The sequence below is a fragment of the Lissotriton helveticus genome, chromosome 6 (genome assembly GCF_964261635.1).
Source record: "Lissotriton helveticus chromosome 6, aLisHel1.1, whole genome shotgun sequence".
Classification (NCBI taxonomy): domain Eukaryota; kingdom Metazoa; phylum Chordata; class Amphibia; order Caudata; family Salamandridae; genus Lissotriton; species Lissotriton helveticus.
This window is the reverse complement of record NC_136067.1, coordinates 2,034,281,708-2,034,297,213: the sequence shown is the minus strand read 5'-3', so window position 1 is coordinate 2,034,297,213 and position 15,506 is coordinate 2,034,281,708. Positions and strand designations below refer to the sequence as shown.

The 15,506-nt window shown below is 48.8% G+C and overlaps 1 protein-coding gene across 8 annotated transcripts in view; it reads right to left on the bottom strand.

The window, feature by feature from the left end:
* Positions 1–15,506, bottom strand: part of DTNB (dystrobrevin beta) — a 1,143,128-nt gene that overhangs the window by 876,186 nt on the left and 251,436 nt on the right. For all 8 annotated transcript variants that reach the window (XR_013596287.1, XM_078650028.1, XM_078650030.1 and 5 more), the window contains exon 3: positions 6,879–6,946. Coding sequence is in view for 7 of the 8 variants with exons in the window: in XM_078650028.1 (XP_078506154.1) it covers positions 6,879–6,945 (67 nt within the window). In the remaining variant the exon portion in view is untranslated. The remainder of the gene's footprint in view (positions 1–6,878; positions 6,947–15,506) is intronic.

Here is a 15,506-nt window from a genome sequence, read left to right as displayed (position 1 = left end):
ATTTAGAGGATTTTTTTTCTTTAAGAATTTCAATTTGAAGTTTTCTTTGGACCAGTATTGGCCTGATTTTTTTTTTTAAGCAGAAAGAATGTGAAGTGGAATCCTCGATTTCTCTGGTTCTTTGGAACGGTCTCTGTTGCTCTTCTCAGAAGGATGCTATTCTCTTGCTGTAGCTCCCACAGGTGCACATATTGTTCCGTTCTGGGCGGAGGGGCAGGTGTTTTTTTAATAACAGGTTCTACTATTTATATCACGCTGCCAACTATAGCTATTACTTTTTCACCCAGTGGCAAAAGAAAAGATTAATCTTCCGTCGGGAATTAATTGGGTAGGTTTGGGGAAGGAGGAGGGGGCTTACATCTGTTGAAGGTCCAGCTATCTTCTAGTTGTCATGGGAGCATGGTTGGGAAGTTCCGTTTTTAGGGCTCGGCTGAACGCGCGGAAGCGCGTCTCCGCCGAGAACTTATTGTGGCCGTGTCTCCTTTCCAGGAGACATTCCTGGCAGCGCGCATCACCTTGGAGGCGATTCGAAACGAGCATGCACACGCGAACGCGCTCGCTGCATTCACTGTAAACTCCTCAGCCCCGTGCGCCGTTTTCAGGCTTCCTGTGTGTGATAAACAAGCGCCAGCTTTGTTTTCCCTCCCAGCTCGCTCGGTCCTCCTAAATATGACTCAGTGCAAGGCTGGATCTTTTAGGCAGGGTGCGTGTAGCTGCTGAAGGAAGTGGGCGGGTTTTTTTTGCAGCTAGTGCTGGACGCCCTGACGCTGGGAAGGCAGCTGCCGCCTTTCAATGGGAGAAGAGGTATTTTTTTTATTAGGGACCGTCTGTGGTAAGCCAGTAAGGCCCGCCCCACCACTATCTCCCCTCACGGAGTGACTACGGGTGCGTCTGCCCCCGCAGAGAGTGAGCTGCCGCGCGTGATGAGATAATTAACCCTTTGAATGGACACTGGCTGGCGCTCGAGCACACGCAGCTCCGGCACGACACGCGCTTTGTTGTCACGACTCATGGTCCTATGCTTGCAAACACATGCGCCTAATGACCACATGCGTGTAACAAGCCCCACTGGTTTTGTCCAATCTTAACTGGCTGTGCGTCCACTTACTTTCCCTAAGGATAAGCGCCAGGCTGCAAACATTAGTTGCACTGGCCCGTTTGAATATGAGGACCGGGACCCTTCATTGCGCGCAGAAGCCACAGGCAGCGCTATAAGTTCATAGTCAGTCCGAAGCGTCTCGGACAGAAATACTTTACAGAGCCAGTATGTTTCGAAAATGGCGACATGCATCCCATAGGAGCGAAGAGGGCTAGAGTCTAGGGAGGGGTGCGGGTGCACAGCTCCAGCCTTGTTGTCTCTCAGTTTAGGCTTTCACAGCAGCCTTGAACGGTAGGGAGAGAACGAAGAAACAAATACATAGGAAACTCATTTTTCGGCAGCTTACTTCTTGGTTTCGCTAAACTGCCCACGTTTTGGTCAGACCCAGAGACGAAGCATAAACAAGGCCCCGGTGCAGTGGTCAGAGTTTAGCGGCGTTCCGCAGCAAGCATGACACGTTTTCGACCTTATCTGAACGCTTCAGACACGCGTGGAAACGGACATCTACAAATTCAAGAATCAACATGCTGGTGCCTAAAGTCAACCGAATAAAACTGACTTTTAAGTGAAACATATCACACACGTGGGTCGTTGCTTAGATACGTTTCAGCGGCATATCCCTTTCAAAGACACTCATGAAGTAAATGCACTGTGACTCTTTTAAAAATACAAACTAGATTTAATCTTCATGACCCCTTAACAGAGGTTGCTTAGTGAGCGTAGACCCGTGGACGGTGCTATTTTATTTACAGGGTTGACGGACGTGGTTGTATTGATCATGCAGCAGTAGCTGTAAAATAGTAGATGCTGCAGTGCATTAAGCAGCTCTGGTCGGAGATTCGGAGTGTGACAACTGTACCTTTCAGGTTAGGGTGTGAGATGAACAGAATAGTGGAGTGGTGGCTAGACCCTTTCAATAGTACTGATGAGAGGTTGGGAGTTGCTTTGGGCAATTCGTTAGCCCAACATAAGCGGGGCCTTTTGAAGCTCGAATGGATCTTACCGGAAAGCCATATTTAGAAGCCCACATCTCAGTGATGTCAAGATCAGGTTAATGCATAATACATTCTACAGTTATTCATTTGGCTAGCCACGCAACATTCAGTGTACACCAAAAGTATGTAGTGGACTAGCAAGTACCCACAGATTTTAATGGCAATAACATCATTCTGAGACTAAGTTATCCGTCTCTTTGTTGCAGCTGTGGTGGAAGAGTAGAGTACAATTGAGGCTTTAGTATCTTATAGGAATTTTTCAGATATTCTAAAGAAGACCTTATTATAGATTCTATATCTGCCATGAAAGAATTGTTTAACACCTTCATAGCTGTGATCGTTTTCCCAAAATAAGCGAATGATTAGTTCCAGGTCAAATCCAAGCTAGGTAGACGTGATAGCAACTTAATCGTACTATTCGTTACATATATCGTTATGCCCGTTATAACCGTTGTGCCTACCAAGCATTTCCAGCCACGAGACGCACTATGCTTCAAAGTTTCCTAGTAGGTTTGTCCCATCAAATGACCATGCCATTTATTTATGATTTAAAGAAATGTAATGAGCAATGCCAATAACTCTACCTTTAATGATGCCGAGACCATTGCATTGTAAATGCTTGTTCTTTGCTGATGTTCGTCACGTTGGCGGGGACCTTTGCTTGAAGAGTAGTCTTGGTGGTATCCAGATTGCTTTGGTGCGTAAATAGGCTCTTCCTTGGTTCCATACTGGAAGAAGCCCCTACTGGAGGCTTGAGAACTTCCCAAGCCAAAAAAGGACTGGAGGCAGGGCGTCTGTGCAGCAAAGCTCCTAGTGAGCATGCCTAGTCCGTCTTGTCTACAAGTCTACACCGTGAGGTCTACAAGTTTTCCAAATAAAGTGTGGTTATCAAAAGGCATGTCGCAGTATTTTTGTGAACTTCTGGACAGAAGTAAGTTAACCAAAGATATCCCTGACTGCTGCCCCCAGTGTAAAGAAGGCGAAGAGACAATAAGTAGACTCCAAGTGGACACTACCAATTTTAATAAGCATTAAAGACAACGTCCACTCCCAGATTCAACCCAGCAACTGCCAACTCCATCCCACAACACTCCAGAATTTCCCCCACAACACCATAATGGTCCCACGCGGCAGCACGTGCACAGTTCACACCCAGGAGCTCAAGGAAGACTGTGATGAAAATACCCTTTGCTGAGTCGATGATGGCAGCCACTGCATTTACACTTTAGTTGATAATGGCATTAGCCCCTTCCCTTGTATCCTCCTGGATGAGACTTATAAGAGATGAAATGTTGTGCAACATCTGGCAGTCGTATAATCCCAGATTGGCCAAGACGTTGGCAGCTATTATAGAGGTCACAACAAAAGACTAACTGCGCCACAAGTAGCCTATGCACTCGCCATCCCTGTCTGGAGAAGCTGAAGTCTGGGTGACAGGATGTTTTGATCTATGCTGGGTCGCTGCCACAATGATGGAGTCAGGCTTTTGGTCGCCAGTCAAACATGCTGCCACAGATTCTGGTACCCTGTGCTTCTCCAGCAGGGGTATGACTGTCTGAACTGCGTATGCATTTGTTTGAGATCCTCCAAACAGAAAAATAAAAAAATCAGGATCAGGATACATTTTGAAGCTTTCCAAGGTTCTTCTTAGAAAGCACAGCTGCTCCACAGAAGTCATACAGATGTTAAACTTTTTTGCTGCTCTTTCCAGAGGGATATGAAAGAAGGCTATGTCATTTGGAGGTGAATCCATTTGTGTAGGTGATGTGTCGCCTTCTTTAGGAAAGATGTAATCTTCCAACTCTCCATCATGACCATCCTCATCATCCTGTTATTTCCCAAAAAGTTCCCCTTTTTCCATATCAACATGCGGCTTGACATGTGAAGTGTCCTGTTCTCAAATTTGTTCACCGTAGATGTCACTGAGAAAGGGCAAGTAAGAGGAGCTGGTGTCGTGGTAATAAGTGGAAGCAGAGAGACTGGGATCTCCACTTATGGAGGAGCAGACGATGAGGATGTTGGCACACAGGGTGCAGATTGCATTGGTGATGTCAGGCTTGAGGTTGCTCTGGAAAGAACTCTGGAATGTGTCCATCATCTTTTGCAACACCCATGAGTGACACAGTCACCAGAATCATAGTTGGGTCCCTGTAAGGACTCCAGGGGTAAGGTTGGCAATAACTGCTTGGGTGGCTTTCCCCTGCATATGTCTAAACCTTAGAAATTCCTTTAAATCTATTCACAATTTGAAGAAAGCTGAAGATAGAACTGGCGGTAGTCACACGAGGATAAAGTAAAGATTGAGAAGTACCCAACATAAGGTCAAAAACGCGTCACAGCAGAGCTCTTTTCAGGTCCTCCCTACACACACACAATGTGCGGTAGAAATCTTACCTATGGTGGCCCCATTGGGTGGATGGCCAGGCCAAGGCCTGGGTGGTAAATTCCATTCTGCTCGTGGACTTTAGGTAATTTCGCGTTCCGCGGAGAACGGGAATTGCCAAAAATTCGGCGATCCATGGCTTTGCAGAATTGTTTGCGCTTTCAAATGCGTGTTCACACGATATTTCCCCTCGAGCACGCAAACAGCGTTTGCAAACAGAAAAAAAGCATTGTGAACGGGCGGAACAAGCAATTCTGCGTGTTCGCTGAGATTTTTTACCATTTTGCGGAGCTTTGCGTAGAGCGACTACGCAAATTCTGCCCACCCCTAGTGGATGGGGCGTACAGGGGTTAGGAACGCTCAACACTTCCACCTAAATGGCTAAAGTTCAGGACGTTTCAAACAAGGTTGATGAGGCCTAAGGCTGCTTTAACACACTTTACTGTATTTAAAGTCACAGGGGATTCCCATTCTGACGACGGGGAATGATCCTATCAAGTGAATACATAAAAGATTCAGTGCCAGAGAATAATATATTTTAAACAGAAGAGTAACTTCCACAGCAAGCACATTAACCCTGTCGACTATCGCACCAGCGAAATTCGAAATATTATCATGACTTTGTTTTTTTCATTTCCATGGCTAAGTTTTGTTTCATCTGTGTGCCTTCTCTTGCAACTTTCACCACCTGCCATTGACTAGGGATGAAGCACTGCCCAGGCTGGAATCCTCTTCTGTCATAGCTGCTGCTGTCTCTTCCCTTGGATCCCATCAGGGACTTGCAGAGGCAGCTGCAATGACTTGAAGTTTAACTTTACAATTCAGAAAAGAGGGACTTATAACGGAGGGGACTGAGATGTAAAGTTTAAGATGTCAGCCTGATCATGTAAGCAACATTACAAAATATGAGACATTATCATGGGAAAAAAGAAGTCGTTTATGCATATAACATCCAAAACAGGCTACAACAAAAGTGAGTGAAACAATGGCAAGATAAAACTAATTATTGTCTGACTTTTGCCTCTGGTTCACTGAGCCTTCAAGAGGAGACACTGAATCAACTGACACATGTATCATTTTATAAATAGCAAAAATACAGATTTGCTCCCAAGATACTACCAAGGCATAAAGTTGCAGGCTAATACTGAAAACAGTACTGATGTGGTTCACAAACATACAAGGTCACTGTGGCCTACAACAGTGAATCTTGCAGACCCTTACTTAAACAGCTTATCGATTCTGAGTTTCCATGAATAAGTACTGGGGCACAGAAAAGAAAATCGATTGCTGGGAAGGATCAATAGTAATTTTATCTAATTTCGCAGGATATCCTATCACACCTGTGAACAATAATCACAGCAAGGAGCAGATTACAGTGAATAACTCAATCTGTGACTTGAATTACTTTTCGATATGTTAAGCTGTGTGATCAGTATTTCCAGAGGGCACACCTGTGACATCGCAGGGCATTGGAACTCCTGGCATGTGTGGTTCTAGGCGCTGGATTCCAGGGTTTCTCGCAGACCATAATCTGAGTCCTATCGTGTGTTTTGGGCACTGTCTGATTGGCCACCTGTAACTCTACACTGCATTCATTGTGTAATGTGAAGATTGCACACTGGGTTCAGATGCAGGAGAGCATGTTAAGATGGAAGCCAGGCAGAGATGCAACGTGTGTAATGCGGCACAGCAAATACTGTGGACACCAAAGGTGGAGAAGATCTGAAGACCACAGACTGGTACCTTAACATTGAAGGTTATGCACCCAGCCCATCTTGAACTGACACAAATATGTTATCAGCAATTTTATTGGGCCTTTGACCATTGCTTTTATAACCTGGCGCCCTATTCATACAGTCCTCGGATCTCCATCCATTGGTTGAGTCAGTGTTTGGTTGAAATTGTCTGGGGTACGGTTAGTAAAGATTTGTTAGTAACGGATCATGTTGGTTAAGGTGTAAAAGATCTTTGTAGTGCGCTACGTGTATGGATGGGTGACCCAGAGGGCTTTTCAGGTTTTTGTTGAGCACAATGGTTAGCTGTCCTTGTCCAACATGCATAGTTGGTCTTCGGGACAGCTTTACTAACTGGGTGAATAGCAGTGATGCAATGTTGGGCACACGTTGGTGTGGTATGCTTAATCTAACTTCATCTGAAAGGTTCAAAGATTATGATGGAGTGGCCCTGGCACACGGTTCAGTTGGCAGCACCTTACCCGCTATATGTGTTTGGTGCCACCTTCGTCACGCGAGGGTCTCAGCACAGAGCCGGAGGCTCAGTTTTACTTCGTTTTACTCGCCTTACTGAGAGGCCAGGAATAACACTGGATATTAAGAACAATGAGCTGTTTATATCAGGGCACCATAACAATATTTCTCGCCATGGTAAAAAACAGACTTACTCATTTCCATGAACAGCTGGCGCTTCTCAGCCATTGTCCTTCTCCTCTTCCCACTCTCTTCGATCATTCTGCAAAGAGAACAGCGATGAAATCACTCTATCAAGACAGATACAAGACCGTGCAAAGAGAACCACCTCCGAATCCGCCCTCAAGTAATAAGCAAAGAAGATGAGGTGCCACAGCCTGGACTACAAGTGCTACACAGTGATGCGTGAGCCCTAGCAGCGTGCACAGTGACGCGTGAGCCCTAGCAACGTGCACAGTAATGCGTGAGCCCTATCAGCGTGCACAGTGACGCGTGAGCCCTAGCAACGTGCACAGTGATGCGTGAGCCCTATCAGCGTGCACAGTGACGCGTGAGCCCTAGCAGTGTGCACAGTGATGCGTGAGCCCTAGCAGCGTGCACAGTGACGCGTGAGCCCTAGCAACGTGCACAGTGATGCGTGAGCCCTATCAGCGTGCACAGTGACGCGTTAGCCCTAGCAGTGTGCACAGTGATGCGTGAGCCCTAGCAGCGTGCAGTGACGCGTGAGCACTAGCAACGTGCACAGTGATGCGTGAGCCCTATCAGCGTGCATAGTGATGCGTGAGCCCTAGCAGCATGCACAGTGATGCGTGAGCCCTAGCAGTGTGCACAGTGATGCAAGAGCCCTAGCAGCGTGCACAGTGATGCGTGAGCCCTAGCAGTGTGCACAGTGATGCATGAGCCCTAGCAGCGTGCACAGTGATGCATGAGCCCTAGCAGCATGCACAGTGATGCGTGAGCCCTAGCAGCATGCACAGTGATGCGTGAGCCCTAGCAGTGTGCACAGTGATGCAAGAGCCCTAGCAGCGTGCACAGTGATGTGTGAGCCATAGCAGCGTACAAACTGATGCATGAGCCCTAGCGGCGTGCACAGTGATGTGTGAGCCTTAGCAACGTGCACAGTGACGCGTGAGCCCTAGCAACGTGCACAGTGATGCGTGAGCACTATCAGCATGTACAGTGATGCGTGAGCCCTAGCAGTGTGCACAGTAATGCGTGAGTCCTAGCAGTGTGCCCAGTGATGAGTGAGACCTAGCAGTTTGGGCAGTGATGCGTGAGCCCTAGCAGTTTGCACTGTGATGCGTGAGCCCTAGCAGTGTTCACAGAGATCCCTGACCCTTAGCAGCGTGCACAGTGATGCATGAGCCCTTACAGCGTGCATAGTGATGCTTGAGCCCTAACAGAGTGCATAGTGATGCATGAGCCCTAGCAGCGTGCACAGTGATGCATGAGCCCTAGCAGCGTGCACAGTGATGCATGAGCCCTAGCAGCGTGCACAGTGATGCATGAGCCCTAGCAGCGTGCACAGTGATGCATGAGCCCTAGCATTGTGCACAGTGATGCATGAGTCCTAGCAGCATGCACAGTGAAGCTTGAGCCCTACAGCGTGCACAGTGATGCATGAGCCCCTGCAGTGTGCGCCGTGATGCATTAGCCCTAGCAGGGTGCGCAGTGATGCAAGAGCCCTAGCAGTGTGCGCAGTGATGCATGAGCCCTAGCAGTGTGCACAGTGATGCATGAGCCCTAGCAGCGTGCACAGTTATGCATGAGCCCTAGCAGCATGCACAGTGATGCGTGAGCCCTAGCAGTGTGCACAGTGATGCAAGAGCCCTAGCAGCGTGCACAGTGATGTGTGAGCCATAGCAGCGTACACACTGATGCATGAGCCCTAGCGGCGTGCACAGTGATGTGTGAGCCTTAGCAACGTGCACAGTGACGCGTGAGCCCTAGCAACGTGCACAGTGATGCGTGAGCACTAGCAGCATGTACAGTGATGCGTGAGCCCTAGCAGTGAGCACAGTAATGCTTGAGTCCTACCAGTGTGCACAGTGATGAGTGAGACCTAGCAGTTTGGACAGTGATGCGTGAGCCCTAGCAGTTTGCACTGTGATGCGTGAGCCCTAGCAGTGTGCACAGAGATCCCTGACCCGTAGCAGCGTGCACAGTGATGCATGAGCCCTTACAGCGTGCATAGTGATGCTTGAGCCCTAGAAGTGTGCACAGTGATGCATGAGCCCTAGAAGTGTGCACAGTGATGCATGAGTCCTAGCAGCATGCACAGTGAAGCACAAGCCCTACAGCGTGCACATTGATGCATGAGCCCCAGCAGAGTGCGCCGTGATGCATTAGCCCCAGCAGTGTGCGCAGTGATGCATTAGCCCTAGCAGTGTGTGCAGTGATGCATTAGCACTAGCAGTGAGCGCAGTGATGCATGAGCACTAGCAGTGTGCGCAGTGATGCATGAGCCCTAGCAGTGTGCACGGTGATGCATGAGCCCTAGCAGCGTGCACAGTGATGCATGAGCCCTAGCAGCGTGCGCAATGATGTATGAGCCCTAGCAGTGTGCGCAGTGATGCATGAGCCCTAGTAGTGTGCGCAGTGATGCATGAGCCCTAGTAGTGTGCACGGTGATGCAGGAGCCCTAGCTGTGCGCACACTGATGCATGAGCCCTTGCAGTGTGCGCCGTGATGCATTAGCCCTAGCAGGGTGCGCAGTGATGCAAGAGCCCTAGCAGTGTGCGCAGTGATGCATGAGCCCTAGCAGTGTGCACGGTGATGCAGGAGCCCTAGCAGCGTGCACAGTGATGCATGAGCCCTAGCAGCGTGCACAGTGATGCATGAGCCCTAGAAGTGTGCCCAGTGATGCATGAGCCCTAACAGCGCGTGCAGTGATGCATGAGCCCTAGCAGCGAGCACGGTGATGTATGAGCACTAGCAGCATGTACAGTGATGCGTGAGCCTTAGCAGTGTGCACAGTAATGCGGGAGTCCTAACAGTGTACACAGTGATGAGTGAGACCTAGCAGTTTGCACAGTGATGCGTGAGCCCTAGCATTTTTGCAGTCATGCGTGAGCCCTAGCAGTTTGCACTGTGTTGCGTGAGCCCTAGCAGTGTGCACAGAGATCTCTGACCCCTAGCAGCGTGCACAGTGATGCATGAGCCCTAACAGCGTGTAAGAAATACATGAGCTGTAGCAGCATACACAGTGATGCATGAGCCCTAGCAGTGTGCGCAGGGATGCATGAGCCCTAGCAGCATGCACAGTGAAGCAGGAGCCCTAGCAGCGTGCACAGTGATGCATGAGCCCTAGCAGTGTGCACATTGATGCATGAGCCCTAGCAGCGTGCGCCGTGATGAGTGAGCCCTAGCAGTGTGCACACTGAAGCATGAGTCCTAGCAGTGTGCACTGTGATGCAGGAGCCCTAGCAGCGTGCCCAGTGATGCATGAGCCCTAGTAGCGTGCACAGTGATACATGAGCCCTAACAGCGTGTAAAGTGATACATGAGCCGTACCAGCGTGCACAGTGATGCATGAGCCCTAGCAGTGTACACAGGGATGCATGAGCCCTAGCAGCATGCAGTGAAGCATGAGCCCTAGCAGCGTGAACAGTGATGCATGAGCCCTAACAGCGTGTAAAGTGATACATGAGCCGTAGCAGTGTGCACAGTGATGCATGAGCCCTAGTAGTGTGCACAGGGATGCATGAGCCCTAGCAGCATGCACAGTGAAGCACGAGCCCTAGCAGCGTGCAGTGATGCATGAGCCCTAGCAGTGTGCACATTGATGCATGAGCCCTAGCAGCTAGCGCCGTGATGCATGAGCCCTAGTAATGTGTACAGTGATGTGTGAGCCCTAGCAGTGTGCACAGTAATGCGTGAATCCTAACAGTGTACAAAGTGATGAGTGAGACCTAGCAGTTTGCACAGTGATGCCTGAGCCCTAGCAGTTTGCACTGTGTTGCGTGAGCCCTAGCAGTTTGCACAGAGATCCCTAACCCCTAGCAGCGTGTACAGTGATGCATGAGCCTTAACAGCGTGTAAAGTGATACATGAGCCGTAGCAGCGTGCACAGTGATGCATAAGCCCTAGCAGCATGCACAGTGAAGCACGAGCCCTAGCAGCGTGCACAGTGATGCATGAGCCCTAGCAGTGTGCACATTGATGCATGAGCCCTAGCAGCGTGCGCCGTGATGCATGAGCACTAGCAGTGTGCACATTGAAGCATGAGTCCTAGCAGTGTGCACTGTGATGCAGGAGCCCTAGCAGCGTGCGCAGTGATGCATGAGCCCTAACAGCGTGCGCAGTGATGCATGAGCCATAGCAGTGTGCCGAGTGATGCATGAGCCTTAGAACCTTGCCCAGTGATGCATGAGCCCTAGAAGCGTGCCCAGTGATGCATGAGCCCTAGAAGCGTGCCCAGTAATGCATGAGCCCTAGCAGCATGCACAGTGAAGCACGAGCCCTGGAAGCGTGCCCAGTGATGCATGAGTCCTAGCAGCATGCACAGTGATGAACGAGCCCTAGCAGCATGCCCAGTGATGCATGAGCCCTAGCAGCATGCACAGTGAAGCACGAGCCCTAGAAGCGTGCCCAGTGATGCATGAGTCCTAGCAGCATGCACAGGGATGTACGAGCCCTAGCAGCGTGCACAGTGATGCATGAGCCCTAACAGCGTGCGCAGTGATGCATGAGCCGTAGTAGTGTGCCGAGTGATGCATGAGCCTTAGAAGCGTGCCCAGTGATGCATGAGTCCTAGAAGCGTGCCAAGTGATGCATGAGTCCTAGAAGCGTGCCAAGTGATGCATGAGCCCTAGCACTGTGCAGAGTTATGCATGAGCCCTAGCAGTGTACACAGTGGTGCATGGACCCTAGCAGTGCATAGTGTTGCATGAGTCCTAGCAGAGTGCACAGTGAGCATCAGCCTGCACTCAACAGTAACATCCTGATTCGTACTTCAAACAACCCGAATAGTTTTTTTGTGACATAAGCCACAATGGATACTGCTAGTTTATATTTGTAAAAAGCTGCCTTGAAACGGAGCACTACCTTGATGACCACAGAAATAATTAAAAGAACTTTCTTCAGAGGTGCACTTTCTAGTTCACTCCTGAACTGAAGCACATCATAGGGGTCCGTATGTAAAAACAAAGACTGAACAAGCATTTGCAATGCAATAGGTCTCGCAGTTGTGAGAGTTTGAGCTATTGGCATTGTAAATGGCAATGCCTTTTATTACGTGTTGGTTTTTAAAACATAAATGCAATAGGCCTCGCCTTTAATTAAGTTAAAGCCATTTGCTTTGCTATACAATACCATTAGCAAAGCAAATGGGTTTAAACTTAATAAAAGGCGAGATCTATTGCATTTTCAATGCTTGTTTAGGAGAGAGTCGAAGCAGCAATGGGGTGGGTGGAGGAGCGAAATAAAGGCGGGTGTTTTAGAAGTGGTGATACGAATACTGAACAGGAAGGCCATGATTTGACGTGGGGCTAGAGTGAGCAACATGTCTCACACAACCACTGACTCTGTCCCACCCCACTAGCCTGGCAAATTATTTTATGGAACTGACTGTACATCAGCCGGCCCCGCCAGCCTTCCAGATGAACTAGCGTGCTTGAAATCATTCCAGTTTCTTCTGTCGCCCAGTTGCCCCAGAGTCTCTTCGATGTAAGGAAGCTTCAAGGCAGCAGCTGTGATCTGTGGTTAACGCAACAATAAACTGTTTGCATTCTAGCCAGCACAGCGTTTCATCCTCCCGAAGTTGATACTACAAGCACCAGAGAACTGGCTGTAGCATCTGTGATTAGGGCTAGTAGTAGACCAATGATGGACTCTGGTGTGTTGCGTGTATTGTTATGTTGTTTGTTACCCCCAAAGAGAATGATGCAGGGTTGAGTGTTGGTGTGTCTGCTCCTGGTCGGCGTCCCTCCATCACTCACTAAAGGTAAACGAGGATAGACATTCCTGGAAGAACTCGAATCTACAACAGAAATGTAGTGCCCTGTGATGCTCGTTCAGGAAAACAAGCGTAAAATATATCAATTCAAATGTCCGCTAAAGGTTGTGACCCTACAAGCTCCTTCTGCTGGTACGTCTTGTAGACGCTGGGTGTCATTATCATATATAGGTACTATCCGTTTCCTTACCGCTACTTCACTCCTGTCTACGCACGAGCCATGCTAACGTGTCGGACCGAAGCTGGCCCTTCGTAATAGGATTATCTCGGGGCATCAAATACCTCCAACACGGACATGTGGATGGCGATCGCTCTATCTTTAATGTCTGATATCCGATTCACTTCCATGTCCCACACCCTGCTGCGGCGCGCAGCGGTGCACAGTCAATCTGTTCGATGAGTTCAAGATATGAAAACGTATAAATGAAAGGAGGGCCCTTTAAATTGAATGAAGAAAATAAAAAACTGATAAAGGGACAAAATAAATATAGAAAACACGGAAGAAACCAAGCAACACAGGATAAGTAACCAGCGCTTCCGCCTCTTTCTCAATAACCAGCGCTGAGGGGCGCTCAGCCAATGGCGCGCTAACAGGGCGGAGTCCCGGAGGCGGCCGAAGGGCAGGGGCTACGAATCCTGCGCAGCCGCCGTCTTGACCAGCTCGTGCACCGCAGGTCCCGCCGGAGCAGCAGAAAGTTAGCAGGCTGGAAGTTGTCAGCCTGTCCCTGCTCTGGAGCCCCTAGTCGCATCGCATCCGCCCGCCCATCCATCGGGAGCCGAGCAGAAGGAGCCCACAAGAAAACAGGGATTCCAGCAAGAAAAGAGCCCAGTGAGGTAAGGGGGGAGGGGTGTGTGCCTGCCGTGTGTGTGCCTGCTGCGTGTGTGTGCCTGCTGCGTGTGTGTGCCTGCTGCGTGTGTGTGCCTGCTGCGTGTGTGTGCATGCTGCGTGTGTGTGCATGCGCGTGTCTGTGTGTGTATGCACGTGTGTGAGCGCGTTAACCGAAAGCGAAAGCGCGCCCACACAGCAAGCAGCCAGCAGCAAAAGCACACTCACAAAGACAAATCTGAGACAGAAAAAGCGCGCGGCCGACTCGTGTCTCACATTCCCAGAAGTCAGCAACATTAGTTGTCGAACTAGGCAATGCTTCGCATTGCTTTCTAGCTCGACCTAAAAAACAGACTTCCAAACAAAACTCAGAAACATCTATTGCAAAATATCTAAACTACACAAATTCCTATGGACAAAAAACACAACTTGCATCTAAACCTCCTGTCAAACACTCACCCCCTCAGTTATGCTAGGACTAAGTTAGAATAGTGAATTACCCCTGCAGTTTAGCTGGCTTTCTGAATACACATTTTGTTCTAGAGAAACATTTATGTATGGTGGATATTTATTTCTGGATTCGATTCCCTTTAGCGAACTGTATTTTTTCACATTGAACCCTTAAAAAGCTCGTACTAAGCACGTGACATCCAGTGGCGGCAGGTGATCTTGGCAAGTAGTGGGGCGTAGTACTTTCCAGGAGTTCACGCCATAATATTTAAAATTTGCATTGAGAGTTCCCAACTGTTAACGTTTACCTTCATTGTGCCAATTGTAGCATTTTTTTATGGTTACCTCGTATGCCAATAATTACATACAAAATGCCAATATAGAATTTTGCCATTGGTACAGCCCATGTACCATGGGAGGCGTATGCCAAAAATTGCTTCCAGTATTTCAGAGCTAGCCTTTGATGTTTCCTTTCTCTACGCGCCCCCTCAGCCCCAACATGCCTTGACTGCCCTCTCTGAGGCAAAGAATTACCTCCAGTGCGCCATCAGCAGAAATTTGCCATGGGTGTCAAGCATTACGTCTAGTATTTCAGGGTCTGGATTTGGCATTGGGGCCCTCTCTTATGCCACGAATTTCCTCCAGTAAGCAAGCAACAGCTTTTTTTCAATATGGGCACGATGCCACGAATCATTCCTAGCATGGCAGGGCCTTTATTTTGCCATGGGTGCCCTTCCTTATGTCAAAAATGATATCCAATATGCCCGTCACAGCATGTTACATTGGGTGCCATCATGACCCCAATAATATGCCATGGACAACGGCAGACTCACAAGCATAAAACACGTAAGCACACACTTTCTTTTATACTCACTCCCTGGCAAGTTCACTCTCTTCCTCCTCATTCACTCTTCATTCTAGCTCACACTCTTTCACTTACTCATTCTCACTCATACTCACTCCCACTCACACAAAACATACTCACTGTTTCTCTCAAGTACAAACAGACTTACTCACACTCAATGACTCTAGTGCCACCTCACCAGCTGTAGCATGGATACCTAGACCCCTGACTAGCTTCCACACCCTCTCACAATAACCAAACACTCACTCCTTCGAACGCACTCAGTGTCTCACTTATTCATAAATTCTCTCTTCTCACGCACTTTCACTGATTGACACTCTCAAACACACACACACACACCAACACACACTCTCATTCATTCTCAAACCCTCACAAACACATACATACATACACAGAGACAACATAGTTGTTTCTTTTTACTTACCCTCCTTTCTCTGCTGACAACTTGGATGCTCCATGGCGGCAGCAGAGCAGGAATGTGGTGCAGGACATTGGAAGCAGCCAGCCACAATTCCCAATAAGGAGCCATACAGAGCAGCAAGGGCAGGTCGTTTGAAAGGGAGAAAGAGCCACCTCAATCACCCTCCCAGCTTCTTGATAGGACTGGAAGCACAGGCCTATAAGAAGACTGGTCCTGGCGGGGTTCACGCCACAGCTGCTCTGTGTGGCTTCTCCCTGGCCTCAGGGATGCAGTATTCACACACATATTGTGCTGACTGAGGCAT